This window comes from Ceratotherium simum, chromosome 25 (assembly GCF_057802395.1).
Source record: "Ceratotherium simum simum isolate JZ-2026a chromosome 25, ASM5780239v1, whole genome shotgun sequence".
NCBI classification, from domain to species: domain Eukaryota; kingdom Metazoa; phylum Chordata; class Mammalia; order Perissodactyla; family Rhinocerotidae; genus Ceratotherium; species Ceratotherium simum.
In genome coordinates this window covers 11,947,531-11,974,543 of record NC_141924.1, presented here as the reverse complement: position 1 = coordinate 11,974,543, position 27,013 = coordinate 11,947,531, and the positions used below count along the sequence as shown (strand labels likewise).

At 58.2% G+C, this 27,013-nt stretch overlaps 2 protein-coding genes across 7 annotated transcripts; one reads left to right on the top strand and one right to left on the bottom strand.

The window, feature by feature from the left end:
• The first annotated feature begins 134 nt into the window (after positions 1-134).
• Positions 135-18,605, top strand: PICK1 (protein interacting with PRKCA 1). Of its 6 annotated transcripts, none has more exons than XM_004437848.3 (13): positions 135-324; positions 615-712; positions 2,146-2,257; positions 7,181-7,309; positions 9,439-9,505; positions 10,713-10,802; positions 13,382-13,435; positions 13,979-14,041; positions 14,764-14,897; positions 15,284-15,376; positions 16,221-16,271; positions 17,162-17,306; positions 17,773-18,605. In XM_004437848.3, the coding sequence occupies exons 2-13, from the start codon at positions 672-674 to the stop codon at positions 18,045-18,047; spliced, it is 1,254 nt and encodes a 417-aa protein (XP_004437905.1). In that variant the 5' UTR covers positions 135-324; positions 615-671; the 3' UTR covers positions 18,048-18,605. The 6 variants fall into 6 exon arrangements, with proteins under 6 accessions (XP_004437905.1, XP_004437904.1, XP_004437903.1 ...); XM_004437847.3 differs by having other exon boundaries at positions 152-377; XM_004437846.3 differs by lacking the exon at positions 135-324 and adding an exon at positions 351-474.
• Positions 18,606-20,658: 2,053 nt separating this feature from the next.
• On the bottom strand, positions 20,659-25,167 carry SLC16A8 (solute carrier family 16 member 8). The gene is made up of 4 exons (XM_004437849.2): positions 24,954-25,167; positions 24,053-24,196; positions 23,010-23,837; positions 20,659-21,277 (listed from the first exon to the last, which is right to left on the bottom strand). Exons 1-4 carry the CDS (start codon positions 25,165-25,167, stop codon positions 20,946-20,948), a joined length of 1,518 nt encoding a protein of 505 aa, XP_004437906.1. The 3' UTR covers positions 20,659-20,945.
• Between the last annotated feature and the right edge of the window lie 1,846 nt (positions 25,168-27,013).

Below are 27,013 nucleotides of genomic sequence, written 5' to 3'. Positions count from 1 at the left end.
ACCGCCCGGCCGGCGTGGTCCCCGGCGTCCCGCTGAGGAAGCTGGGAAGAACCCTGCCCTTACCAAGATGGCGGCGGCCACAGGGCGTGGGGCGGGGTTGAGCGCTGCAGCCTGTCCAGACCTTTCCTCTCTTTCCGCTTTTTCCTGCTAAGGGCGAGCTTCCGTTAATACTTGTTGTCCTTCCTGGTCCTGGGAGCCCCGGGAGCCGGGGAGGGAAGAGTTGCCTGCAGGGATTGGGGCAAATACCCACGGCGGGAAGGCGGGACTTCCGCATCCTGACGGAAGTGACGCGACAGTCGCGGCCGCCGACAGGTGGAAAGGCAGGTGGGTTCAGGTGCCAGCCTGGCCAGGACCTGGCTGTGGGACCGACGCTTCCGGTGAGCGACGGAGGCAGCTCCCAAGGGCCTGGGACCCGTGGGGCGGGCTCTGGGATCTGAGCCTTCCGCCCTGGCCTGGAGTCCCCCCCTGTACCTCGTAAGAATCACCTCCCCACTGCCCCACCCCGGGACTCCGGCCATCCTCCAGAGGGGCGGGGGAGGGCCCGGCTTTCCCGGGGTTGGCATCTAGGCACTAAGGTTCCCTAAACCCTACGCGTTTTTCTCTCCCGGCCCCAGTTCCCCATTCCCTTGCCGAGCTGGGCAGTTAGCCAGCCCACCTCAACTCTCGGAACCATGTTTGCAGACTTGGATTATGATATCGAAGAGGATAAACTGTGAGTATTTCGTTCCCCGAAGTCCCAAGAGTGCAGGAGCCCCAGGTCCCTCAGGTTCCCGGATTTCCCAGTTCCCCAGACCCTTGATTCGCAGAGGGAGATTAGGTCTTGTACCGAAGCAGAGATGGACCCTGCCCTTCCAGGAGCACACCATCTGTAGGGGGCTGTGAGAGATCATTGAGAGATGATTACAATTCAGGGCCATAAGGGCGCTAATGGAGAATGACCAGGCTCAAGGAGAGCAGAGCAGATGGAGCACTGCCTCTGCTGGGGTGTTCAGGGAAGGCTTCACAGAGGAGGTGGCAGTTGAGCCAGGTTCTGAAGGATGAATAGGAATATCGTAAACATACTTTCCTCCCCTGTATAGATGATTAGTGGGACAGATTTTCAAAAATTAAGTTGGTCTCCCTATTAGAATATATCCTCCCTCAGAGCAAGGATGGGGTCCAATGCCTTTCTGTGTCCTCAGCACTTAGTAAGGTGCTCAACATCAATAGCAAATGTTTGCTGTTAGCAAATGTTTATTGAATGAATAAGTGAATAAATGAGACTATTTACCACAAAACATAAATAAGTGTTAATTTATAGTGAAAACTGAGAGGTAACTGAGTAGAGCAATTGAGAGATGGATGACGGATAGTTTAACAGGAGAAGGCTTCCCAGAGGAGGTGGCCATCATGTTCCATAATGAGAAGGTGACAAGGACAGAGTCTGACTCAAATCTCAGAGGTAGAAGGAAGGAAAAGGAAGGGGGACCTAGGGCCGGCCCCGTGGCTTAGCGGTTAAGTGTGCGCACTTGGCTACTGGCGGGCTGGGCCCGGATCCCGGGCGCGCACCTACGCACTGCTTCTCCGGCCATGTTGAGGCCGCGTCCCACATACAGCAACTAGGTGGATGTGCAACTATGACATACAACTATCTACTGGGGCTTTGGGGGAAAAAAGGAGGAGGATCGGCAATAGATGTTAGCTCAGAGCCGGTCTTCCTCAGCAAAAAGAGGAGGATTAGCATGGATGTTAGCTCAGGGCTGATCTTCCTCACAAAAAAAAAAAAAAAAAAAGGAAGGGAGACCTATTTTTATGGCGTGCCTGCTCTGGGCTGGGTTGGTGTTAAGTGCCTTCCATGCACTTTCTTACAAGAACTTTGATAAAGCAGCCGTTTTTATCCACACCGTTTTATGAACGAGGAAACTGAGATGCAGAGAGGGTGACTTGGCTGATGAATGGCGTAGCTGGGATTTGATCCCACATCTGCATGACTCTAAGAGCTGTGCACGTCCCAGCACAAAATGCTGTCTTTTTGGCCAAGTGAGGAAGAGAAAAGGCTGTGCAGCATTTAGAGTCTCTCGGGCGTTTTGGAGGGCCTGTCCCCTTCCCCATTTCCTCCAGTGTCCTTCCTCGAGGACATTCAGCTTCATGTGCTGCTCTTTTCAGCGGAATCCCTACTGTGCCTGGGAAGGTGACCCTGCAGAAGGATGCTCAGAACCTGATCGGGATCAGCATTGGAGGAGGGGCCCAGTACTGTCCCTGCCTCTACATCGTCCAGGTATTGGGTGCTTTGGAGGCGGGAGAAGGTCCTGGGAGTGGCGAGCCACCTCCCTCCTTGGGCATGACAGAGGCAGGTTCATTTCTCCAATCTGCAGAGCTGGCTCCTTCTCACTCTTGAGGTCTGACCTCCTCGGAGCGGCCGTCTTGACCACCCCCTCTCAGTGGGTCTCCCCTTGCTTTTGTCTTTCATTTCAGTCTGTTCTTTTCCTTCTCAGCGTTTATCACCATCTGTAATCAGGGATTTGCTCATTAGTTGTTCTGTATCTAGCTGCTTTTCCAGACTCTTTGCAGTGTGAGGGCAGGATCCCAGTTTGCTTTTCCATTGCAGTCAGCACCTAGTACAATGCATGGCATATAGTGGACCTTCAATAAAAACGTCTTGAATGAACGAACAAAACCACCAGCCTTGGGTACTAGCGCAAGGGAAGTGTGGTAGAAAGACTAACAGACTTTGAAATAATAATGGACGAAGTTCAAATACAAGTTTCCCTGCTTATTAGCAAGTTACTTTACCTCTCTGGGCCTCAGTTTCTTCACCTGGAAAGTGGGATGTAAAATATGTAGATATGAGCGTCTTTGGGTGGTTATGATGATTAAACAGAATGACGTGATGCAATGCCTGGCGCCTAGTAAGCACTCACTGCATGGTAGTGGCAGTTGTCGCTCACTACTTTTTATGGCAGTTGTTCAGTTTCCCAGGTGACCAACTTTGTGGTCCTTATAGAAGCTGCTGCCCTGGTGATGGTCTGTCAGCTGTGACTCAGGAGCCAGGGACAGTTTTCTTCCCTGTGTGGCTGGTCGGAGTCAGGGATCTTTCTGTAGCCTTGGAAGGAAGCTTGCCAGCTCAGACATAAACTTGACCTGGATTCTACCATGTTCGAACCTTCTCAGCTAAGTAGCCCTTGGTAACAGGAAACTGCAGTCTCTTTGAGGATCTTGCAAGAGAGTCGCTTCCAGGCCGTGAAGACAGAGGTTCCCAGGACCTGGTCTCGCCTGCTCAGGGGGCTGCCTTCCCAAGCGATTTGGCCTCCTCTGACCCAGGGGGTGTTCGGGAGGCCTCTCCCAGGCCTGGCTTCCCTGCCATGTGTCTGCTCAGCCTTTCCTGCCGCCCCCTCCCCCTCCTCACCTGTTGGGGGCCGGGTTTGCTTAGCATGAATTGCGATTATAAAATAATAGAATCACTTTTTAAAAATTCAGTTTAATTTTTATCAAAGACTATCTGACTTGCTTGAACAAGTCAAGAGTACCAAAAAGCCTCTGTCAGATGTCAGCAATCCACTGCTCTACCCCTTCTCACTGCCCTTCCCCTACCCCCATCCCAGCAACAACATCACTTTCCACTCTTCTAGCTGTTGCTTCAGGTATGAGCTTCCATCTTTCTCAGGAAGATGCTCATCCTGTTATTTCTTGATCTGTCACTTGTAAATGTCTGTTGACTTTTCCCAGTCCAGCAGATGAGAATTTAGCTCTCTTCTGAAACCATTCTGCTTCCATCTTCCCAACATAGTTATTTTGCAATTTTTGGCTAAATCACTATTTGTACAACAGATATTTTGTTCGGGACATATCTTCTGAGGGCCTGGCTGGGGTCTTTTGCAGGCACTAGAGATAGGAAGTAAAGAAAACAGAGACCCTGGCACTGCAGAGCTTGTGGTCTAGGAGAATGGTAACATGCTGTTTTACACACCGAGCTTAGTGATCCTCTATGGTGCTTTTTTTTTTTTTTTTTTCCTGAGGAAGATTAGCCCTGAGCTAACATCTGTGCCAGTCTTCCTCTACTTTATATATGGGTCACCACCATAGCATGGCTGGCAAACGGTGTAGGTCCTTGCCCGGGATGTGAACCCATGAACCTGGGCTGCGGAACGTGCCAAACTTAACCACTACACCACAGGGCTGGCCCCTCTGGTTGGGCATTTTTAAAAAATATTTTTATGGTGGCGAAATTCCCATAACATACAATTAATAGTTTTATTTATTTTTTTTTATAATTTCATTTATTTATTTTTTCCCCAAAGCCCCAGCAGATAGTTGTATGTCATAGCTGCACATCCTTCTAGTTGCTGTATGTGGGACGCGGCCTCAGCATGTCCGGAGAAGCGGTGCGTTGGTGCACACCCGGGATCTGAACCCCGGGCCGCCAGCAGTGGAGCGCGCACACTTAACCGCTAAGCCACGGGGCCGGCCCGAACCTACGTTTCTTAACTCAATCTTTGCTTCTTTTTTTTTTTTAAGTAGTTTCTTGTTTTTTTTTTTTCCATTTGTGTTCTTGTATTTTCAGTACATTTTCCTCAGTCAAACATTTCCCATCGTCTTTCTGTTTCCCCCTGTGGTCTTTGCTCCTTGAGCCTCCCCTTCCCTCTCCTCTGTTGGATTCCCCCATCTCCGGATCCCTCTTCCTTGGCTTCCTTCCCCATCTTAGTGGAGCACATCCTCCCGTAGCTTTCTGAGAAAGGCTGCATGGGAGGTAAATGTTTTGAGATCTTGTGTTGTCATTCTCATATTCCTTTCAGTTGACACTTGGGTGGATCATATTCAAGAATGAATGTCGGATTTGAAAATAATTGTCACTGAGAAATTCAATAACATCCTTTCATTATCTTTTGCCATCAGCATTGTTGTTACATCTGATGATGCCGTTTTTGTTTGTGATCGTTAATTTGTAACATGTTTTATTCTTCATCTATCAAGACTCTTAGGAACTTCTTTTGGTCCCTGGCATTCTGCAGCATCACGATGATGGCTCTTGGCACGGGCCTTTTTCTGTTTCTTGTGCTGGAACCTCAGGGCAGGTTCACAGGGGATCCCGTGTCTTTCTCTTCTGTGAAAGTCTCACGAATTATCTCTGATGATGTCCTGGTCTCCTTGTTCTCTGTTCCTTTGGTGGAACTCCTGTTGGTTAAATGTAGGGCTTCCTGAATTGATCTTCTAATATTCTTTTTCTTTTTCTTGTTTTCTGATTGTCCATCTCTTTTTCACTTTCCTCTGCTTGGTTTCTGTAGCTTCTTTGGCATTTTTAATTTCAGTTATCTTCGGCATTTCTAAGAGATCTTTCCTATTTTTCAGTCGATCCTTTTACATCATCCTATTCTTGTTTTTCTAATCACTGTGAAGATGTTAATTATGGTTTTCTGTTTGTTTTTTGTTGTCCCTGCTTTGTTTCTCTTGCCCTTGGTTCCTTTTTTCTGTGTTTTGGTGTTTTTCTTGTGAGACCCTTTTTCCAAGTGCTCAGTAGTCCTCTCTTGTCTGTATTTAAGAGGGGCCCTCACAGTCACTACAGTGTTGTGAAGTTCTGTGTGCCGGCTGCGTCACCTGGAGGGTTTCCTGTGGGGCAGTCAGGCATCAAATGAGCTGTGGGGAGGTCTCCCAGTGTCCACACGTGGAGGCCTTGCCTGTGGAGCCATTCAGAGCAGGGTCCCCCAGTCTCCTGAGGGGAAGGGCGGTAAACCTTGGCTGCTGGCATTCTGGGGACCCATTGGGGTTAAGGGGCTTTGGGACTCACTCTTCTGTATGTAAACCTCTCCTAACCCCTAACCCCTTCAGTCCAGGGCCTCACTTATGCCTCCTTTGGTCCTGGGCCCCAGAGTCAGGATCTTCTCCAGGGAATAAAGCTCCCTGGAAAAGGGGTAGTGGGGGGCCGTGTGGGTGGGAGGGAGCCTGGAGTTGAGTCCATCCCCCTGCTTTCTACACCTTGCCTTCTACCCACCTACAGTTGTTTCCAGAGGCCCATGTCCTGACTTTCTGGCAATTTCCAGCAAAGATTAGATCTCTCTTATTAAAAGCCCTCTGCAGACCGTGGGATTCCCACTGTCCCATCTTCCAAAAACAGTTAAAATCTCATTGTTGTGGTCTCCTTTACCATTCCTTTTTTTTTATTCATTATTGTGGTTTTCTTTTTTTTTAATCCTTTTTTAAAGCTTTATTTATTTATTTATTTTGCTGAGGAAGATTCTCCCTGAGCTAACATCTGTGCCGCTCTTCCTCTATTTTGTATGTGCACCACAGCATGGCTGATGAATGGTGTAGGTTCATGCCTGGGAACTGAACCCGGGCCACTGAAGTGGAGCACGCAGAACTTAACCACTAGGCCACAGGGCTGGCCCCCCATTATTGTGTTTTTATTGTAATTCTGGAAGGTAGCAGAAAGAAACATTGATCTTATTTATTTCATTTTTTCCTTGTAATATTATATATATGAAACATTATAAAATGTTCTTGCTACATGCTTTGTGTAGAAAATTTAGAAACTAAAGCTAAGGTAGAGGGAAGACAGTATCAGATTACCACTGCTGGTAATTTTGGTGTCTCTCCTAGTGGTTTTTCTGGATATAATGTTCATATTCTTGTGTCCATCTGTGCATACCCTTTGGTAGCCCACTTTCCCTCCCCCAGCTATGACTCACACGTGCGACCTTTGACACACACCCCCAACCTCACACAGCCACGTCCAGACCCCACTGAAGGGGTCACTTGGGAGAAGGGGCTGACAGGCACAGTGGGCCCTTGCTCTCTGGGGCCTGAGGTGAGGTGCAGGAATTGACAAGAGGCGCTTTGAGGCTCCGAGTCAGCTCAGAGCAGCACTGTTGGAAAAATCTATTAAAGAAATGACTTCGGAGAAGCAAACACTCAGATGGGCGTGTGAGGGTTGGTGTATTGATGTTAGAAAAGGAAAGTCTCGTTAGTTGGAATTTACCTTCTATTGCTCTTCCCCTCCACCCAAGAATGTGGGGTCATCACCGCTGTCTGTTCCGGCGTGTCTACCCTTGCCCTTCTCTAGTGCCATGTAAGAGACCGGAGGGTGGAGATCAGGGCAGAGTGGGTGTTGGTCGGGGTGGAGGGAACAGCTGTCTCCCCCAGGTTTCTTCTCAGTTCTCCCTTTTCTCTCCCCTGCTGCCCCCCGGCCCGCCTCATGCATCCACAGGTGTTTGACAACACCCCCGCGGCCCTGGATGGCACCGTGGCAGCTGGCGATGAGATCACCGGTGTCAACGGCAGGTCAATCAAAGGAAAAACTAAGGTGGAGGTGGCAAAGATGATTCAGGAGGTGAAGGTAAGGGCTGCTGCGGGAGTGGGACATGGAGGCCACCAGGCCACGTCTGAGACCTCCAGCCTGCTGGACACCCCCGCAGGCCTGGAAGGAGCCTGCCCCTCTCACTGCTCCCCTCCTCGGCACATCAGGGCCTGGGCCACACTCTCCAGCCTCCCTCGGTTCCTCCTGCATTCATTAAATGGATACTAATATGCTCCAGGATTGTGCTGGGCCTCGGTGACAGAATGGGCACCCCATCCTTCAGCTTCCAGGGGAGCTATCAGAGTCAGACCACGCCTCTGGGCGAGCCAGCGTGTCCCCACCAGGGCTGGAGCTGGAGCTAGAAGCCCCAGGCCAGCCTTCCTGGGTGAATGACACCCGGTAAATGGCAGCTGGGCCATGCTGGGCCTGGGAGGGGTAAGAGGGACAGAAGAGCCCCCTTCTCCATCCTTGTGGGAACTCTCAGTCCAGTGGATCCTCCTGGGTTCACAGACCCCCAGAGACCCTTCTGGGCTCTGGGGTAGCTCCCAGGCCAGCTGCTGGTCTTCTGTTCTGCAGACCACAATCTCCTGTTCCCTGCTTCCCCCCTCCCCACCCCAGCTGCTCCAGGCCCAGGCCTCTCCCACAGGGCACCTCCCTCCCTGAAGGGCAGGCAGCGCCCGGCTGGAAGCGAGCATGCAGCCCTGTTGCTGTCCCGGAGAGTCTGCTGCTCGTGACTCTTGGGAAACCAAAACAGTGAAGGAGGTGCAAAGCCACAGGATGATTTAAAAGTCATGGAGTCAAGGGCCCCCTAGTGTAAATTGAGCTCCCTCACCTCGTCCACCCAAACCTCTCTTCACCCCCTCCCTTCTCCGTGTCTTAAGGACCAGGTACCAGCATCCCTTACAGTCCCTCTTGCTTACCTTAGCCCAGGACCAGCGGCTTCTCCACTTCTCCCCTTTAGTCTCCTCTTCTGCTTCACCTGGTCTGGATTTTACTGCCCTGGGCATTGCCTGTTGGGCAGAGGAGCTCGTCTTGGAAAGCAGGTGGACGGTGTTTCATTCTGGTCCAGAACTGGGGTGTGTGTGCCCCTTCTGGATCCCCTTCCTCACCCCCTCACCATCTCTGCTCATCAGAACCCTCTGTCCTCCGAGGCCTGTCTCCCGCCAGCCCCTTCTGTTGCCCGTGAGGACCAGAGCTCTTGGTGTGCACAGCTCCCATGTTCGGGAGCCGGGCGGGGGGTTACTGTCACCCTTTCACCCGTGCCTAGAGGGAGGAGGGGATTAGCCTGTGGTCACACAGTGGGACCAGAATACAGGTCTGCCTCTCGCGGAGTGCTCCTTCCTCCACCCCTCAGCTGCTCTCCGGGTGGTCCCCCAAGCACGCTGTGCTGCGGCCTGAGAGAGCTTTCTGCATCTACCCCCAACTCTGGCTGTGTCTGGTCATTTTGGTTTCTCTTCAGGACTCAGTTTTGAAATCCTGTTTTGTATTTGAATGGATTCAGTCCCAAGTTCAAGGGTCTTAGGATTGTAAGGACGAGAGTGACCATGGTGGCCTCATGTGGTCCGAGAAGGCTTCTCGGGAGAAGCTGGCTCCTCCCCTACAGTCACTAGAATTCGATGTGTGTGTCCGTCTCCCTTGCTGGCCTTGGGCCTTGGTGGCTGGGGCTGCCCGCCCCTGCTCCTTGGCACCGGCACCAGGCACAGAGAGTGCTCGGACATGTTTGTTGAGTGAATGGAGGGCCTCCTGAGGAAGGGGGTGATTTAGAGCGCAGAAGAAGGTACTCTGTGTGGGAAAAAATGACATAGCTAAGGTTTGGAGTGTGGCGTGGTGGGAAGGGGCAGGGTACCCGACCTGGCTGGAGCACAGGACATCAGAGATTGCCAGGCTGTGAGCTCTGTGACAGCAGGGACCATGTCTGCCCTCGTCCCTGCTGATTCCCCAGGGCCTGGAACGTAGTGAGAGAAGGGAGGAACCTGGGAGCAGACTGGTCACAGCACAGGGCCCTGTCCCAGCCCTCAGCCCAGCAGGTCTGAATTCATAGTTGCTCTCGCCCCTTCTCAGGGCTCAGATCTCTCCTGACCACAGATTCCAGGGCAAACAGGCCTCCTGGGGAGGGGGCTTGGGGTCCAGGAGACTCCATCACAACTCTACCTGTCTTGCTTTTCCAGGGGGAGGTGACTATCCACTACAACAAGCTGCAGGCGGACCCCAAACAGGGCATGTCCCTGGACATTGGTAAGCTGGGCCAGAGCAGTGCCGTCCAGCGGCCGCACTGTCCCCCGGCCCGTTCTGCCTCTCTATGACTGCGTCAATAGTTACGTGGCCGTGGTCTCTGGCCTTTCTAATGAAGCCGATCCAAAGGTCCTGGGAGCCACCAGGGGTGCTCTCCCTGCAGCTGTTCCCAGGAACCTGTCCCTGGTTTTCACTGCCCCCGGCCATCTCTTCTGGGACTTTGCTGCCCTAGAGTTGTCCTTCGTAGGCCAGCCCTTCCGCTTACCACGGCCCAGGTCCTCACCCTTCTGAAAGGGAGGGCAGCCCAGCCCTGGCCTGGCACCTCATGCCCACCTGCACATGCCCACTCGGCCCTGGCCTCCTCTTCCACCCACCTACTCCCAGGAAGGTTCTAGGTCTGAACTGGACCTCAGGCCTTGGGCAGAGGGTCACAGGCCAGCCCTTCTGCCTACAGGGTGTCCTGGGACATGTTGCCTCCTGCTAGAGAGGCTGGGCCTTGGTTCTATAGAAGCTTCAAGACTCAAGAGCTGGACCGTAGCTTCGAGGTCCTCTGGACCAGCCACTCATTCCAGATCAAAGCCTGAGACCCACAGAGGGCTCTGTGTTCCCTGGGTGCATGCAAACCTGGATCTCTCGGCTCTCAAGTCCAGCACCCTTTTCCTACACCCTAGGCCAGAGCCACCTCCTGTTTTTTAAGGAAAGAGGCTAAGAGCAGATGGAGTCTGTCCTGGAGGTTCTTCCTCTAAAACCCTTTTGTCCCATCCCGATCCCCTTTCGGAGTCTGAGTATGCGACCACGTGTGCTATAACTGAGTCTGGGTCCAAGGTCGGTTATCACTGATGGTGCCTCCACTCCCCTCGTGCAGGACACTCCAGGTCCAGAGGTGGAGAGAGAAGGAGACGAGGCTCTCCCTGGTTTCCCTGTCAGCCAGGGTTGAGCCTGGGGCAGTCTGGGCTCTCAGTGACAGCCAAATCATCAATGGCACTTTACATATTTACCTCCTTCTCGGCTCCCAACGCCTCCCTGAAGTGGCGAGTGAACAGGGCAGGGGCCCAGTACCCCCACTGGACACTCCCCAAACCACACCTCAGTTTAGCCCTTCTGCCCCTGCTGCTGCTGCCAGGGAGTCATGATGAGGCTGGCGGCAGGGATGGCCTGGGGCCCAGCTGCAGACTCCACCTCGCTGAGTCCCTTTCTCATCCACTCCCAGTGTTAAAGAAGGTAAAGCATCGGCTGGTGGAGAACATGAGTTCAGGGACCGCAGATGCCCTGGGCCTGAGCCGGGCCATCCTGTGCAATGGTGAGTCCCCTCCTCCCACCCAACTCAGGCCCCGGGTGACTCAGGCCCAGGCTTCCAGGGGGAGGGCTACCCTGGCTGTGCACCAAGCCAATGTGGGTCCCGCCGGCCTGACCTGGCTTCTGCATGTGGAGCTGATCATCACCATCTCTTTGCATCCCCGGAGGCCTCTCCAGCTCCCAGAGAGCGTACACAGCGGTCAGCGGAGCCGTTGTACAGCCAGGGGTCCCTTACCCCCAGGCAAGGCTTCACAGGCACAGGTCACAGGTGGAGACAGACTCACGGTGGGGAGGTCTCTCCTTCTGGCGCCCCGAGCTGGTGCCTTCTGCACTGTTCCAGCTGCTCTCGCATAGCCAGGCTCAGCCCCTGCCCTCATTCCACCGTGTGCCCTCATCTCACCCCCTTGCCCCAGTGCACACGCTCCTCCCATGCTGCCCACCTCAGCCCGGGCCTTTCTTCAGGAGGTGGCGCTGTGGTCCTTGTCTCAGCTGTTCCTGCCCAGGGCTGGAGGTGGCTGCTGCCTCGGGCAGGGGGAAGCCATGTACACGCACATTCACACCCACACAAGCGTGTGCACACATGCTCTCTCCCCAGGGCGGCCAGTAGAACACTTGGTCCTGCTCCTACCGCCACCAGCCAGAGTTTATAAATAGCAGCAGCTCTGCCGTGTGTGTGGGGAGTAGATATAAATACCTATATGAATTGTAGGCTCAGCCGGGCGCACTGGGCTTTATTGGCTGGGACGTGGCGGTGGGGCCTGAGCTTGTTCCAAGTGGTGTACAAAAGTGGTGGCTGCTATTTTCGGCCTCTTGGTGTCTATAAATCCCTGTTACTGTAGTTACCGTGCATTGAGATGAAATTAGAACTGGTTGTTGTGTTTTTTCCCCCCAAACCTTGCAATTTCCCCAGCCTTAAATAGGGTTTCTAAAATTGAAGCTGTCATGATGTCCCATGACCCAGCTAAAAACAACAGCACGACGCTTACGTGGCTCCTTCCCTGCCAGGCTGGCGGGGGGCCAAGGCTCCGGGAGCCAGGGCCTGGAGGCCAGCTGGGTGGCCAAAGCCTCCTGAAGATGTCTGAGGGGCTTCCTTCCTTCCCCCAGAGCCCAAGCCTTCCTCCCAGACAGCCCATCACACAGCCGCCTTCTCTGCCCAGAGAAAGGCCCAGACTCGGCCTCTGCTATGCCCCTCCTCCCCTCCCGCTCAGAAAACCCTGACTCAGGTCAACACAGGAGACTGAGGGCACAGAGCCCCCCAACTGGGACAGCCCCCGGTTGTGTGCCTCTGGGCAAGTTGCTTTATCTCTCTGTCCCTCAGTTTTCTCTATAAAATGAGGGAAGTAGTCCCCGCCCCAAAGGCTCTTATGCCCCAAAGGCTCTTATGGAGAAAGGACTGGAGGGAGGGAGCCTTGAGGGGTGTGGAGGGAGCCTTGAGGAGTCCTGCTCACAACACAGTCACTCTGGAAGGCCAGGCCCTGCCCTGGGGGCGGCTGGGCCAGGAAGCCACCGACATGGGGCCCTGCCCTGCGGTTGCTGTTGGTGCTCCCTGTGGGGAGGTGGGTCCGTGGGGAGGTGGGTGCGTACTTCATCCCCATCAGAGCGGAGGAGGGTGGCTCTCGCTGCTAGAGGGAACCCTGAATGTCATAACTCCTCACTGCCCTGGCCCTTAGCTGTGTCCTGAGCTCCCTGCCCTGCCTCTGCCTTGTCTGGAATGCCTGCCCTGTCCCTGGCAGTCCACTTGCCCCCATTTCCAGCCGTTGAGGTGAGGCAGCCGCCCCCGCCCCTCACCTTACAGTCCTTACTGTCACTGCCAGTCATTGCCTGACCACCGTTTCCTCTGCTGGCCTGTGAGCCTCGACTTGGATCTCAGTCACCACGGTCATTCCCTGGGCCTAACACGGCATCTGCACACAGTAGGTGCTTAATAAATACTTGTTAAGCAAATGAAGATGGTCACCAAGGCCCGGTCCTCCAATGTGAGCTCTTCCCGAAGCCCTTCCTGAATTTCTCCCCCCTCCCCAGATTGTTCTCCCTTCTGAGCCGCCACACTTGCCTCCCCAGCAGTAGGGGCTGCATTGAGCCTGCATTAGAGTTATCATCCACACATCTTGTGTCTCCTCCTGTCTCTGACTGCCTTCCTCCTTGGCTGTCGGCAGGGTGTTAGAAGTACGGGGGGTCTTGACTGCTAGACTGTGGGGGGCCACCCACAGGTTTGGCCTTGGGGAGGGCCCGACCGTTTTTCCCTCATGCCTTTTGGAAGTGCCTGCGTTGTCATCACCTCTGCCCCCTCGATGTGCCCAGCCTGCCTGCCGGGGTAGTGGCTGGTCTCAGGAGCGTCCTGAGGGCAGCCTGCCTGGCCCCCACTTGCCTCTTGTTTGGCTGTGCTGGGCTGTTTACAAAACACCTCTGAGCCCAGCTGACCCTGAGGTGCCAAATCCCCCTCCCTGGGACCCCGTTCTGTGCCGATCCTGGTCTTCTCGGGGCTGCCCCTCCCCTCCCAAGCCTGGCTCGGGCCTCTCCTGGCCCTTTCTCCTCACCCCATGGCTCGCCAAGACCAACTGACCTTGCCTTCCAACCCCACAGATGGGCTTGTCAAGAGGCTTGAGGAGCTGGAGCGCACGGCCGAGCTGTACAGAGGTGGGCAGGCCCCCTCGCTGGCAGCCCCGTGGGGGGCGGGGTGGCCCAGTCCAGGAGGAGCCCGGCGCTGGCTCTGTCCTGGGGTAGAGCTTTAGAGCCCTGCTCTCCAGATGGTGGCACTGGGGACAGGAATGCCAGCCTACACAATTCTAGGACCACGGCCATTAAGAATTCTTAAGGAAAAAAAAGTCTTAAGACATACTTTTTCTGGTTATAAAAGTAATACATACCCATGAAAATTGAAATAACAGCACCTGTAAACATAGTGAGAATCCCCAGAATCGCACTGTCTCCCAGAGGTAAGGCCCACCGGAGGCCTTGCTCACCTGCCCCTGCGAAGGCCTGACCCCCTGTCTCATGGGGGCTCCTCACGGTGGGCTGGGGCCGGCCTTGAGGCTGCAGCCCTGGGCCCTAGTGGGGCTGTGGGAAAAGTCAGTGAATCCAGTAACAGTGAGGGCCTTGGGTGGGGTTGGAGGCCGTGTCCTGGGCCAGTGTGGTCCCCGCCATGTGCCCATGTCCCCCTTGGTCGGGTGTCTCCCACAGGGATGACAGAACACACCAAGAACCTCCTACGGGCCTTTTATGAGCTGTCGCAGACGCACCGGGGTAAGGGCACCCCAAACCTGCTGCATGACCCTGGGAGAACCCTTGCCCTGCTCTGGGCTCAGTGCCCCCATACAGCAAGGGTGTGGCTCAGCTCCTCCCTGGAGCCTTCCTCATGCCTGCGCTCAGGGGGACACCACCGCGTCTGGCCTCAGGCTGGGTTTGGGCAGGGCGTTGTCTAGATGCCGGGCTGTAGCAGTAACAGGAGCCCGTGGGGAGTATCAGACCGGCTAGTCTTCTGTGGGGCACAGTCACTCGTCCAGGACCCGTCCCGTCTGTCTGCACTGCCACTTACAGTGTACGAGGCCCTTCCTTATTCGTGGTCTCATTTCCTACAAGTCCATTAGCTGGGCAGGGCAGCCAGGGTTAACCCCATTTTACAATTGGGAAAGTGAAGCCCAGACAGAGGAAACGGTCACATGGCTCCTTGGCGGCAGAGGTGGCCTTAGGACCCAAGCATCCAGATTCCCAGACAAGTGCTCTGCCCTCAAACACCACCTCCTCCAACCTTGACCCAGCCTTCTCCCGTGGTGTGGTCACTCTGGGGAATGAGAGCCAGCTCCCTTGGGGGTGTAGACCAGCTCCTTCAAGGTGTAAACCCACCTTTTTTGAGGTGTAGACCCCGTGTAGACCTTGGCCTCTATTCTGCCATGCCCCCAGCAAATCCCTGGCTTCTCCGTTAAGGGTCAAGTGGGGGCAGCCTTCAGGGCAAACTTGTCATGCAGCCTTTGGGGACGTGTTCTCCGTGATTGGGGTGCGGGAGCCCCAGCCAGCTGCGAGCGAGGCTTTCGTGAAGTTTGCTGACGCCCACCGCAGCATTGAGAAGTTTGGCATCCGGCTGCTGAAAACCATCAAGCCGGTAGGTCGTGTCGAGCACATGTGTGTCAGCACGCGAGGGTAGAGGGGACAGTGTGGCACACAGCCAGGGTCCTGTGCTGGCGTCGGGACACCTGGGTGCAGGTCTGGCTTGGTCACCTACACGGCTGACCGTGGGTCAGTCACTCCACCTCCTTGGCCTCAGCACTGAGCTGCAGGCCAGTTTCTGGTCCTGGCTGCACCACTGAGTAGCAGCTTGCCCTTGGCCTGGCCTGTCTTCTCATCCTCAAGGTGGATGAGGTCATCTGGGAGCGCCCTTTGGCTCTGATGCCTGAGTCCCCTGGAAAGATTGACGCATCGGGGCCGTTTTGTTTCACCCTGACACCCCTGCCCATGGGGGCCTCAGCATCCGTCCGGTCCCCCTTCCAGATGCTGACGGACCTGAACACGTACCTCAACAAGGCCATCCCAGACACTCGCCTCACCATCAAGAAGTACCTGGACGTGAAGTTTGAGTACCTGGTGAGTGGGCTGCAGCCTCTGGGAGGGGCGGGTCTGGCCTGCTGGGCTAAGAGCCCACCTGGAGAGTTGCCCCTCCTTCAGTCTGCCACAGGATGGCAAGCAGGGCGGGCCGGGACCTCTGTCACGTCTGGTTGAGGTTGTGGGACCAGGGGCCTGGGGAGGTGCTGGGGAGTTAGGCAGTGGCCCAGGCCCCACCCCCACTGCTCAGAGGAGCCTCTGGGGGCTGGGAGCCTGGGGTGGGCAGAGCCCTCTGGATCACTCTGACCCCTTGGGACTTTTTGCTCACTTTTAACGATGGGTTAGACTAGGTCACTGGTTATAAAGTGGGTACCAAGGAATGTTGATGAGTTTTATGTTTAAATAATAATTCTCTGGTCAAAGGAGTTGAGGAAAAATGCTCCACTAAGCAAGCCAGGGTTCCTTTGCTGCAGGACTTCTCAGAGCCTTTGAGAGGCCCGTGTGCAACATGAGTCTTCAAGGGCCGTCCCAAGCTCTTTTGACCATGGGACCCTTTTTTCCTCCAAGCATCTATTGGGACTTGAGTTTGCTAAACACTGGGCTGTCTCTCAGGCCCTTCCCACCCTCCCAGATGAGTGCCCTCTCCCGCCTGCTGCCCCCTGCCCTGGGCCTTGCTGAGCAGGGGCCAGTCTTGTGAGGTGCCAGCCTCTCCCTGACGTGTCTCAGCTTATCCCAGCTGGGGGTTTGCAGGGCCCAGGAGGTCTGGCATGGCTGCTCCTCTGTGTGGCCTAGGGGACAGTGTGGCGTGGGAGGGACGGGGGACATCAGGGTGGGCATCCAGGAGGTGCAGCCACTACGACAGCCTGGCCTCCCCTGTCCCCCACAGTCATACTGCCTGAAGGTGAAGGAGATGGACGACGAGGAATACAGCTGCATTGTGAGTGTCACAGGGGTGGGGGCTCGGCCCTGGTACTGCACAGGCTCGGGGTGTACAGACCTTCCCCTCCTGCCTCACGGAGCCCCAAGAATGTCCTGGGTCTGCCAGGGACACCAGCTGGGTCAGGCCAGCCCAGGAGAGGCATGGGGGGCCTAGCCAGGCTCTTATTTCTGGAGGTTTGGGGCTATCCCGCCCCAGCCCTGGCCCCCCTGGGCCTTGGAGTGCTGGCCAGCTTGCTGTGGGACTGCTACCAGGCCTGCACCCAGACCAGCTGCCCCCCACAGGCTTTGTGAGGCTTTTGCAGGGAAAAGCGAACTTTCCTCACTTCTAAGAGGCATTTTTAATTTTTTTTTTTTCTTTTGTGAGAGAGATCAGCCCTGAGCTAACACCTGATGCTGATCCTCCTCTTTTTTTCTTTTCTTTGCCGAGGAAGATTGGTCCTGAGCTAACATCTGTGCCCATCTTCCTCTACTTTATATGGGAGCCGCCACAGTATGGCGTGACAAGCGGTGCTTCGGTGCGCACGTGGGATCCGAACCCACAAACCCCGGGCCACTGCAGCGGAGCGTGCACACTTAACTGCTTGCGCCACTGGGCCGGCCCCATTTTTAATTTTTAATATTTTTGCTATCAAGATCCATCTTATGACTAGCAGTCCATCTATTTACCGTGGCAAGGGCCTGGCTTCTGTTGTTTTCACAAAGCTCTTACTGAGTGCTTCCAGCAGCTGCTGGCAGCTCAGAAACGAGGAGCCCTGGGTGCTTTGAAAAGTGCCGTGTGGGGCCGGGGTGTGAGTGTCTGGGTGGGCTCTGCAGCCCTCCTGCCCCCTCTGCCCCAGGGCAGGCTCCCCGCCCCCCTCCGCGTCCCTGATGTGCTCCTCCCCGCCCCAGGCCCTAGGGGAGCCCCTGTACCGCGTGAGCACAGGCAACTACGAGTACCGCCTGATCCTGCGCTGCCGCCAGGAGGCCCGCGCCCGCTTCTCCCAGATGCGCAAGGACGTGCTGGAGAAAATGGAGCTGCTGGACCAGAAGCACGGTGAGGGACGGAGGTGGGCGCTGGGGGCTGGGGCTCACGCCCTGCCTCAGTCAGTCCCTACACCATCCTCGGTGTGGTGGGTGGGCACCATCTCCTCCCCCTCTCAGAGCTGGGCACTGCGGCCCGGGGAGGTGAAGCACTCACCTGGTCCCAGGGCAGGCGGTGGCCGAGCTCCAAGTCAGACCCAAGAGGGAACGCCCTGGCAGGAGCCACCCCCCGTCCCGGAGCCCGGCCTGGTGGACTGCTCCACGCCCTGCGCAGTCCACCGTCCGACCCCTGGCAGGGCTCCTTCAGTCCCTGAACTAGGAGCCGGGAGACCTGGTTCTGTGTAGGGCCCGGGGCAGGAGGGGTCAGTGAGGGGCATGATGGGAAGCCCAGGGGAGGGAGGCGGGCCCAGGCAGCCTCGGGGGGTCTTCTCCACGCGGCAGGCAGCCACGCCACTGTGGCGTCCGCCTGCCTGCCCCAGTCCAGGACATCGTGTTCCAGCTGCAGCGCTTCGTGTCCACCATGTCCAAGTACTACAACGACTGCTACGCCGTGCTGCGTGACGCCGACGTCTTCCCCATCGAGGTGGACCTGGCCCACACCACGCTGGCCTACGGCCTCAGCCAGGACGGGTTCACCGACGGGGAGGACGAGGAGGACGAAGACGAGGAGGACACAGCAGCTGGGGAGCCGTCCAGGGATGCACAAGGGGCTGCCGGGCCCCTGGACAGGGGCGGAAGCTGGTGTGACTCCTGAGTGCCCCGAGGGGCGCGGATCTGGGGGCTGGGGGAGCGGGAGGACGGCAGCCGGGGAGCGGGGCGGGGCCGCCGCACACAGGGTGGCGCATAAAGGCCTGCTGGCTTGGGGCGCCTGCCTCCCTGCTCCTCTGTCCTAGCACAACGCACCTGGGCTCCTGCCCAGGAAGGGCACTGCGGCCATGGCCTGGGACCTGGACACTGGCCCCTCCGCCTTCCTTCCCCACCTCCCCAGCCAGATGGAGAGCCTGGTCTTGGGATCCGCCTTAGGAAGGAGAGAGGGCGGAAAGGAGAATGGGTTGGAGGTGGCAGGAAGTCCCGGACCTGTTCCTCGTGGGTGCCTCCCCCAGCCTGGAGCCTGCCAGGAGTGGGGGCCCAGGGCAGCCAGCTGAGGTCGGGGCCGTGTCTCGTGTACCCCCTCACCTGCCCCAGGCTGGCCCCGCCCCAGGCCACACTCACACCTCGGTGGCCTTTATTTATTTTATTCCCCTAGCACAGCCCCCTCCCAGGGAAGGGCTGGGCGCTGGGCCTGTATTGAATAAACACAAACCCAGACGGAGCCGGGCTCTTTGCAGTGCCTCAGACCTTCCTCTCCCCTTGACATCCCTCTGCCTCCCTGATCACAAGGGAGGGTGGGCAACAAGGTTTAGTGACATTCCCTTTATGTACATCACTTCTTCCTCACAGCAGCTCTGTGGATTAGCACTGTTGTCCCCATTTACAGGTGGGAAACTGAGGCCCAGAGAAGTGTCTTGCTCAAGGCCACACCATGTACCCACACAGAGTGGGATTTGGTCTCAGATCTCTCAGGTCCAAAAGACTCGACTTCCCCCTGCCTCCAAGCTTTCTGCTCTGTGGAGCCTTTTCCATCACCCTCATCTTTGGTGCTTCAGTGTGTCCGGCCATGAACTAAACCTTATTTGGGAAGGGCAGGACAGACACCGGGTCAGGAGTCGAGGCCCAAAATAGGGGAGAGAACGTATGGGTGCCCCCCACCCCAGGCGCACCTGTTCTGCCAGGGCCGTGAGCAGCAGCCCAGCGGACAGTGCCACACTAGTATCCCGTGTCTTTGCAAAGTGGCAGAAACAGGGTGGCCGTGTGTCCTGCTTCACCTGGGCAGTCCCAGTCCACGCCTGTGCTCCTGGTGTAACTGTTCATAGTGGCCCTTTTCACTCGCCAAGTGTCCCTGTTTGGACCATGAATTCTGTGGTCATCCTGAGAATGGGAGGGGTACAAGAGGGCGTGAGGGGTGGGCAGAGGCCACAATGGGGGAGAAATGTTTTCTGCTTGTTAGCTTTGAGTGTGCGGGTCCTGGGCAGAAACCCGAATGGGATTCTCAGGCAGGACTGGGAGCGTGGAGGAAGAGATGCGCTGTCACCAGGAGTGCACGTGGGTCCCCTAGAGCTGTCAGACCGCACCACCTCTCTGAGGGGCCAGCCAGCGTGGAGGCCAAGGGCACAGACTGGAACCAACAGCCTGGGTTCCAATCATAGCCTCTGTGACCCTGGTCTACTTCCTAACCTCCCTGTGCCTCAGTTTCCCTGTCAGTGAGTGGGGCTAATAATGGTACCTACCTCACTGGGTTGTTATGACGATTAGATGAGGGAACATTTGTAAAAGGCTTAGCACAGCGCCTGGCACAGAGTCAGCGCTCTATAGGGATTTGTTGAATAAAATAAGATGTAGTCATTGCTGTAGTGCTCGGGGGAAAACGCAGACAGTGGAAGTCGGCCAGGCATCTGCAAGGGCTCCCCACACCCTCCTGGGGCCCGGATGGAAAAAGACTAGCAGGGAAGGAGTCACCAGTGGGATGGGCCCTCCTGAGGAGCACAGCTAGACTGAGTGGGGGTCTGCGGGGGGAAGACTGCTTCCTCCACTGGGGCCTGGTCATCACGCTCAGGATTTGGAGGGAGAGCAGCAAGGACAGGGGTGTCACATTTGTGGGGTGAGAATAAACAGAGAGAAAGTAGATCCCTGAGTCTGCTCAGCCAGCAGGAGACCTGGAGCCCCCTGCACTTGAATCAAGTTCGAGAGATGTCCCTGGGACCCCCCGCGGGGAAGCAGATGCCAGGGTGACTGTGCTGCCCACAGAGCCACAGTGATATCCATGGGGCACGTGTCCAGAGCAAAGGCCCAGGACCTGAGTTTATCCCCTAGAGAGAAGAGACCGGAGCTCAGCTGGGAGAGGGTCCCCCCTTAGGAAGGTGTGGGGACAGGCACGCCTCGCAGAAGGCAGCAGGGCAGGTGCTGGCCACACGCTCTGCTGGGACGCCATGAGATGGAGTCATTTATTGTCAACCTCAGGGAGTGAGAGGAGCGAGGCTCAGGGCCAGGATTCAACCCAGCCCGTGGCTCCGGGACCTGTGCTCCTTCTCACTGCTCTGGGCCCCTCCAGCGACAGGTGCCGCCAGCGGGGCTTCAGCACCCAGCTCTGAGCAGTGGGGCTGGGGCTGGCAGGAGCTGAAGGCCAGGGCCGCCCCTGCTGCCTGTCAGTCTGGGAACACTACGCCCACCCCAATCTCTGCGACTTCCTCCCCCAGCACCTGCGGGTCAGGGGGCCCTGGGAGAGCCTCTCAGACTCCCTCCTGCCCCACCCCCCCGGGAGCAGCCAGAGCCGCAGCGGAGAAGCAGAAACGCAGAACCTTCTGTCCTTCAGCTCGTCTTTCAGCTGAGCTTTATGAACCTCAGTTTCACACAGGCCCAGACCCTGTCCGTGCACAGCAGCTTCACCGAGCGGGAGCAGGGCCCGGCCGTGGCCCGCTGGGCAGATGAGGGAGGCAGCGCCCCCATGGCCCCCGGGAAGACCGCCCCAGAGCAGCCTCCAGTGTGCCAGGCCCTCCTGGGGCAGCCAGGCCTCTGAGAAGGGAAGTCACCGGCCACCATGCCTAGTGCCCCCGCACTACACAGTCTCGGGGTCCACCCCTGGCTCTGCCTCCACCTCGGGTTCTGAGGGCCCAGCCCCTGGGCTCGGCACCTCCAGGGCCTCGAGGCCACCGGGCTCCTCGGAGCACGTGGGCAGGGGCTCAGAGTCCCCTTCAGCCTCTGCGTCCTCGGCCTCAGCATCCTCGGTGTCGCTGGCCCCGCCCTCTGTGCCTGAGCTGGGCGGGGCGTCCTGAGAGCAGCGCAGACAACAGTTGGTGGCGACAGCCATGAAAACCCCTGCCAGGACCACCTCGGAGCCAGCCAGGTAGAAGATGATCTCATAGTTCTTCAGTGCATCCACCAGGCGGCCTGGGGGGGATGGGGTGGTAAGGGCCTGTGGAAGACCCCACCCTTCACCCCCTCAACACACCCTCAGATAAAGGGCAGTGGTCTTGGTGGGCTCATGGGTGACACACACACACGCCCCAGCCTTTATTCCCATTTTACAGATGCAAAACCCCATGCAGGTTCTAACATTTCAGACCTTAAAACTCACTTCACCTCCCTGGACCTCAATTTCTTAAGTGATATGGGGCCTTTGGTGAGACAGTACTTCACAGTTTACACGGCACTCCCTGCACCCCTGGATTCAAGCCCCACAAGTGCCCTGTGACTTACCCACCTGGGATATTTGGGGTGGGAGTGGGGAGGGGGCCTGAGCTCAGCCCTGCTCTCCTGGGGGTCCTAACTCTTGCTCTCTCCACTTGACGCCCCTGCTCTTCAGCGGCATGGCTCAGCTCTGTAGTTTCCGAGTTTTCTATCACAGGCAAATATTACCCTCATACTCAGGAAAATCTTTTAATTGCAAATCTTTTCCCCTCAAGTGTGGTTCCTCCGCGGGCTCCCCATCTCGGGGGCATTCTGTGGCTGTCCGCACCAGCCTGTGACCCCTCAGTCTGCATCTCTGCGGCCTCAGGGAGGTTCCCCGGTGTCCCAAGCTGGCTGCTGGCCTGAGCCCCCTTGAGCAGTGTTCCCTCAAACTTGCCTTCCTGTTCCCCGCCCAGCCAGCCAGTCCCGTCCCTCCCACATGCAGCCCTGAGGTGGCCTTCACCACCTTCTCACCCCATGCGCCTTCTCTGCCTCTTACATCCACCCCAGGGTCACACAAGAAAATGGAAGATGGCTCCCTGAGCCATCAGGGGAAGCCCTCTGAGACCACCCTTGTCATGATGACTCCCTAAGAGACGATGAACACCGAGTGCCCAGCAGGTAGTGTGCACAGTGGAAGACCCCAGCACCTCTCCTCCCTATGAGCACGCTGAGCACCCCCAACTCTGCTCCTGGCCCCAGGGCTGCTTCCCCAAGACACTGTCCCTATTCCAGTCACCCTCAGAGGCTGGGGAGACTAAAGCACTCAGATGCAGTGTTTCAGCAGAGCGCACACTTTTTTTGCGTGTGAGGAAGATCAGCCCTGAGCTAACATCCATGTCAATCCTCCTCTTTTTGCTGAGGAAGATTGGCCCTGGGCTAACATCTGTTCCCATCTTCCTCTACTTTATATGGGACGCTGCCACAGCATGGCCTGACAAGTGGTGCGTCGGTGCGTGCCCGGGATCCGAACCCGGGCCACCAGCAGTGGAGCGTGTGCACTTAACCGCTAAGCCACTGGGCCAGCCCGAGGGGCCCCGAGATGCAGTGTTCAAAGGTACGGGCTTAGCACCAGGCCGGGCTTCCATCTAATTCTGGGACTGCAAACTGTACTGGGCCTGTGTGCCTCGGTTCCCCCATCTGCAAAAGCAGAAGCACCTGCACTTCACAAGGCCTTCGTGCCCACGGCTGGAGGCGAGCTAGTGGGCCAGCAGCTATCAGTGCGGGTTTCTTCCTGGCACCTTTCCTGGCTTTTCCGTCCTCACCCAGAGCTCGGGGTACCGGCTTGAGGAGGGGCTAACTGGCCATGGGAAGGGGAGTCCACTCCACCAGCCTGTCTCCTCTGATGGGTCCCTTCCCCTCATCCCTGGATGTTCCATCTGGGCCAGGGAGGGGGTTTCCCTTGGACTTAGGGGCCCTAGGCCGCGTCACCCTCTCCTCCTGCGGAGCGCACCGGCAGAGGGCGGTCCGATGAGCACAGCCACGGCCTCGACGAGAAGCACCAGGCCCAGCGCACTGGGGAAGCGGTGCGCACCCACGGCCGCCATGAGCACCTCGAACTGCAGCGCGCCCACCATACCGTAGGAGAGGCCGAAGGCGACGCAGAAGGCGACAAGGGCGCCGTAGGAGCGCGCGCGCGCGCTGCTCAGGTCCGTGAGCCCGTTGGCCACGAGGGCCAGGCTGAAGAGGTAGGCGACGTGCGGTCGCAGGCGCGCCAGGCCGGCCAGGGCGCCGCACGCCGGCCGCGCCACGATGTCTACGAAGCCCACGATGGAGAGCAGGAAGGCGGCGTCGGCGTCGGGCACGCCCGCGTCCTTGGCGTAGTTCACCAGCAGGATGGCGGGCACGAAGAGCCCGAGCGCCATCAGGAACTTGGTGACGGCATACACCGCGAAGGCGCGGTCGGCGCACACGGCCACGTCCAGCAGGCGCCGCCGGGTCCGGCCGCCAGGGGGCGCTTCGCGCAGGCGCAGCCCGGCGCCGTCCGTCTCCACCTCCCCCGGAGCGTCGCTTGCGCTGTCCCCGCGTGGCCGCGGGCCGGGCCCCGGGGGCGGCCGCATGACGGCGCCGCACGCGCAGCAGTGCAGCAGGAGGCCGCCGAGCAGCAGGAAGCCGCCGCGCCAGCCGAAGCGCTCGAGCAGCTGCTGGCCGAGCGGCGACAGCGCCGACAGGAACACCGGGCTGCCGGCCGCCGCCAGCCCGTTGGCCAGAGGCCGCCGCCGCTCGAAGTACAGCCCCAGCATGATGAGCGACGGCTGGAAGTTGAGGGCCAGGCCCAGGCCTGCGGGCGAGGCGGCGCTGTGCCCGGCTCCCCGAGGGCGGCCCCACCCCAGCTGCCAGCAGGAGGGGGGAGGGCGACAGGGTGGGCGGAACTCGGGGAAGTGAGCAGAGGGACCTCGAGGACCGACCCTCATGGGGAAACCTAGGACAGGACGTCTTGCAGCAAGGACTCCCGACCCTCACCCCCGCAGGGAGGAGGGCAGTGGGCACCCTCACCTGTGAGCACCCCAGCCGTCAGGTATAGCTCCACGAGGCGCGTGGCGAAGGATGCTAGGACCATGCCCGCAGAGGCCAATAGCCCACCCACCAGCATGACCGGGCGACAGCCAAAGCGAGTCACGAGGATGCTGGACACTGGGCCTGTGGGCAGGGCAGGGTCACCACTCGGGCTGGACCAAGCTCCTCTCTGGTGAACACTCCAGACTTTGCACCTCCCAGCCCTGGAAGACGGCTCAAAGGGATAGCGCCACCCCCACCCCGCACCCCCGGGTTCAGAGAGGGCAGTGTCTGGCCGAGGTCACACAGCTTGGCTGGGCCAGACCAAGGAAACAGCGCCCAACCGGGGGATGAAAGGGAGGGACCTGTCCTGGTCCAGAGCGGCCATCCCCAGCCGTCCTGAGAACACGGAACCCAAAGCAGAAGAGGCGGACCCTACTCCCTTTTTATCTTCACAGCTGGAATCGCCGCCTGGGCTGCCTTCCTCCCCAGACTCCCCCCATCCCTCACCCCCACTCCCCACACTGCTTGGCCAGGAAAACTCCAGCATCTCCCCCATCCGCACAGGTGGCTAGGGCTTCGGGGAGCGGGAATCTCATTTAGACTTCGGTTTCCCCACCTGTAACATAGGCGGGTGTGGCAGAAATGGAACGGCCCTGCCCGCTGGCCAAGCTTGCCAGGTCAGCCGCCTAGGTGCGGGCTCCACCTCTGGCCGCTGCCCCATTCCTGCCCTCTCCTCCCCCCTCTCTCCTCCCAGCGTTTCCAGGGGAAGGAAGGGGTTTCCGCGCCACCCCTAGAAGCCCGGGGGATGCTCAGGGGGTCAGGTGTCTCCTGGCTCCTGAGCCCAGACCGTCAATCCTGGGGCTGCGGCGGGGGGGAGGGACAGCAAGGGGGCGCTGACCAGTGCCGTAGAGCATGGCGAGCATGATGGAGGACACCCAGGCCGTGTCGCTGTAGCCCGCACCGAAGTCGCGCATGAGCGCGCGGAAGAAGACGCTCACGGCCTTGGGGAAGCCGTAGGCGAAACCGGTGACCACGAAGCAAGCGCCCAGCACCGCCCAGCCCCAGCCGCCGTCTGGGGGGCCCGCGGCCGGCCTGGGGCCGCCAGCGCCCATCGCTGCTGCTTCTGCTGGAGGAGGGGGGACAAGAGGGAGAGGCGAGGGTCTGTAGCCCAGACAGGGAAGGGGCATGGAGACGCAGCGTGGGGAAACTGAGGTACGGGGCTACCCACGTGAGCCCTGCTCAGGGAACGGAGCTAGGAGGGGAAACCTCACCCCAAATCTCCCCTCCTCCAAGGGCCGTATGAAGGATGAGGGGAGGATATCAGCGTCCTTCCCACCTGAGTCGACTTCAGGAAGACCCCTCTGGAGGACACTCTTTGCGCCTCAGGACCTAGTGATGGCAGGAGAGGGGGTGCGGTGAGTGGGAGAGCCGGGAAGCCAGTGTGCGCTGGGGATGTGCGTGGGGACCCCAGTGGGCACGTGTGAGGGTCTCAGGACACAGGAACAAACACGGTGGAGGGAGGGGCGGGGGAGAGACTGGCGCCAGCCGCAAAATGAGTGTTTATTCTTCTCCCTGGCCTTGTGGAATGTTCCTAATTTCTCATTAGAACATTTTGGAAAAAAACCCCAAAACATGTTGTAACAACATTAGCCTTGTCTCAGAAGCCAAGGGAGCTGAGTTCCAGTTCATCCCAGCTTGACCCTGGATTTGCTCTGTGACTTGGGCTGGTCCCCTCCCCTCGCTGAGCCTCAGTTTCCTGACCTGTGAGACGGGTGAGCGACCACCCCAGGCCAGCAGAGAATCTTGGTGAGAGTGGTCAGATCTCTGGCTCCCACTGGACAGGTGGGGACCTTTGAAGGGACACCAGGAGAGAGAACTGCCTTCCAGATGTCTAGCAGCCCCCCAATCCTTCCACAAGGAGGAAGTCTCTCACGCTCCTGGAGCTCCGCCCAGGGGTTCACACAGCAGCCCATGCGCCCCCATAACAGACGAGGAGGGTGGGCCTCCAGGCAGGATGGACCAGCCCACAGCTGGGGCAGGAACCAGCCTCCCTCCCTCCCTCCCCAGGCCCCTCAGAGCCTGGGGTCTCCCTCCCACACTGGGCGATGCCAAGGGCCCCGAGGGTGTCTGGGACTCCACCCCTCCCCCACCAGGACAGGGTCTGGTTTTTGCTGCCTGTCCTCCCCTCACCATGGCTACCACTTGAGGACGGTGACAAGAGGGTGGTCCCTGGCAGCCCTCGCCCCACACTCACCTGAGCCGTCCTGTGGGTTTGGGTGTCCAGCCTCACATCTTCTGAGGCCTGCAGGGAGGGGCTGCCCCACCGGCTCCCCAGGGAAGCCTAGTCTGATGGGGGCACGGTTGAAGACTGCCGGGCTTGCCTGCAGCTCAGCCGTCCAGACTATCACCCCACAGCTCGCTCCCCCAGGCCTGGGGCTTAGAGTGTTCCCCCCACCCCCACCCCCACCCCCTCTAAGAGGCTTTTGCCTGAGCTACGGCAGCACAGGGCCAGGCCAGGCCCCACGGTGGGGCTCCTGTCCCATGCCCCTCCTAAGAGAGCTGGAGAGATGGGGAGACCTTCCACCTCCTGGAGCCTTGGGAACCTCGGGCAGAGGACACACAGAGCCCTGCCCAGGGGTGTCCCAGAGGTGCTGGGGGCACAGCCCTGCCCGGGAGAGACCCCACCAGTCTAATCACCTCAACTCCTTGCCTGACCCCCACCCCCAGGCCACATTCCAGGAGGGGCCTCCGTGGCTTTCCCCTGGATAAGGCTAATCCGGGCTGGACAGCCTGGGACTGAGGGGGCAGGGAGGGGCCAGAACAAAGGGTGCTGTGTCCCGGTCCACCGGAAGGTGACTTGCTGGTGGTCCCAGACCTTGGCCACTGCCACCCCTCCCCCTCTGGAGAGGGCACTATTTCCTGGGGAACCCACAGCAGAAATGAGACTGGGCTGGAGAT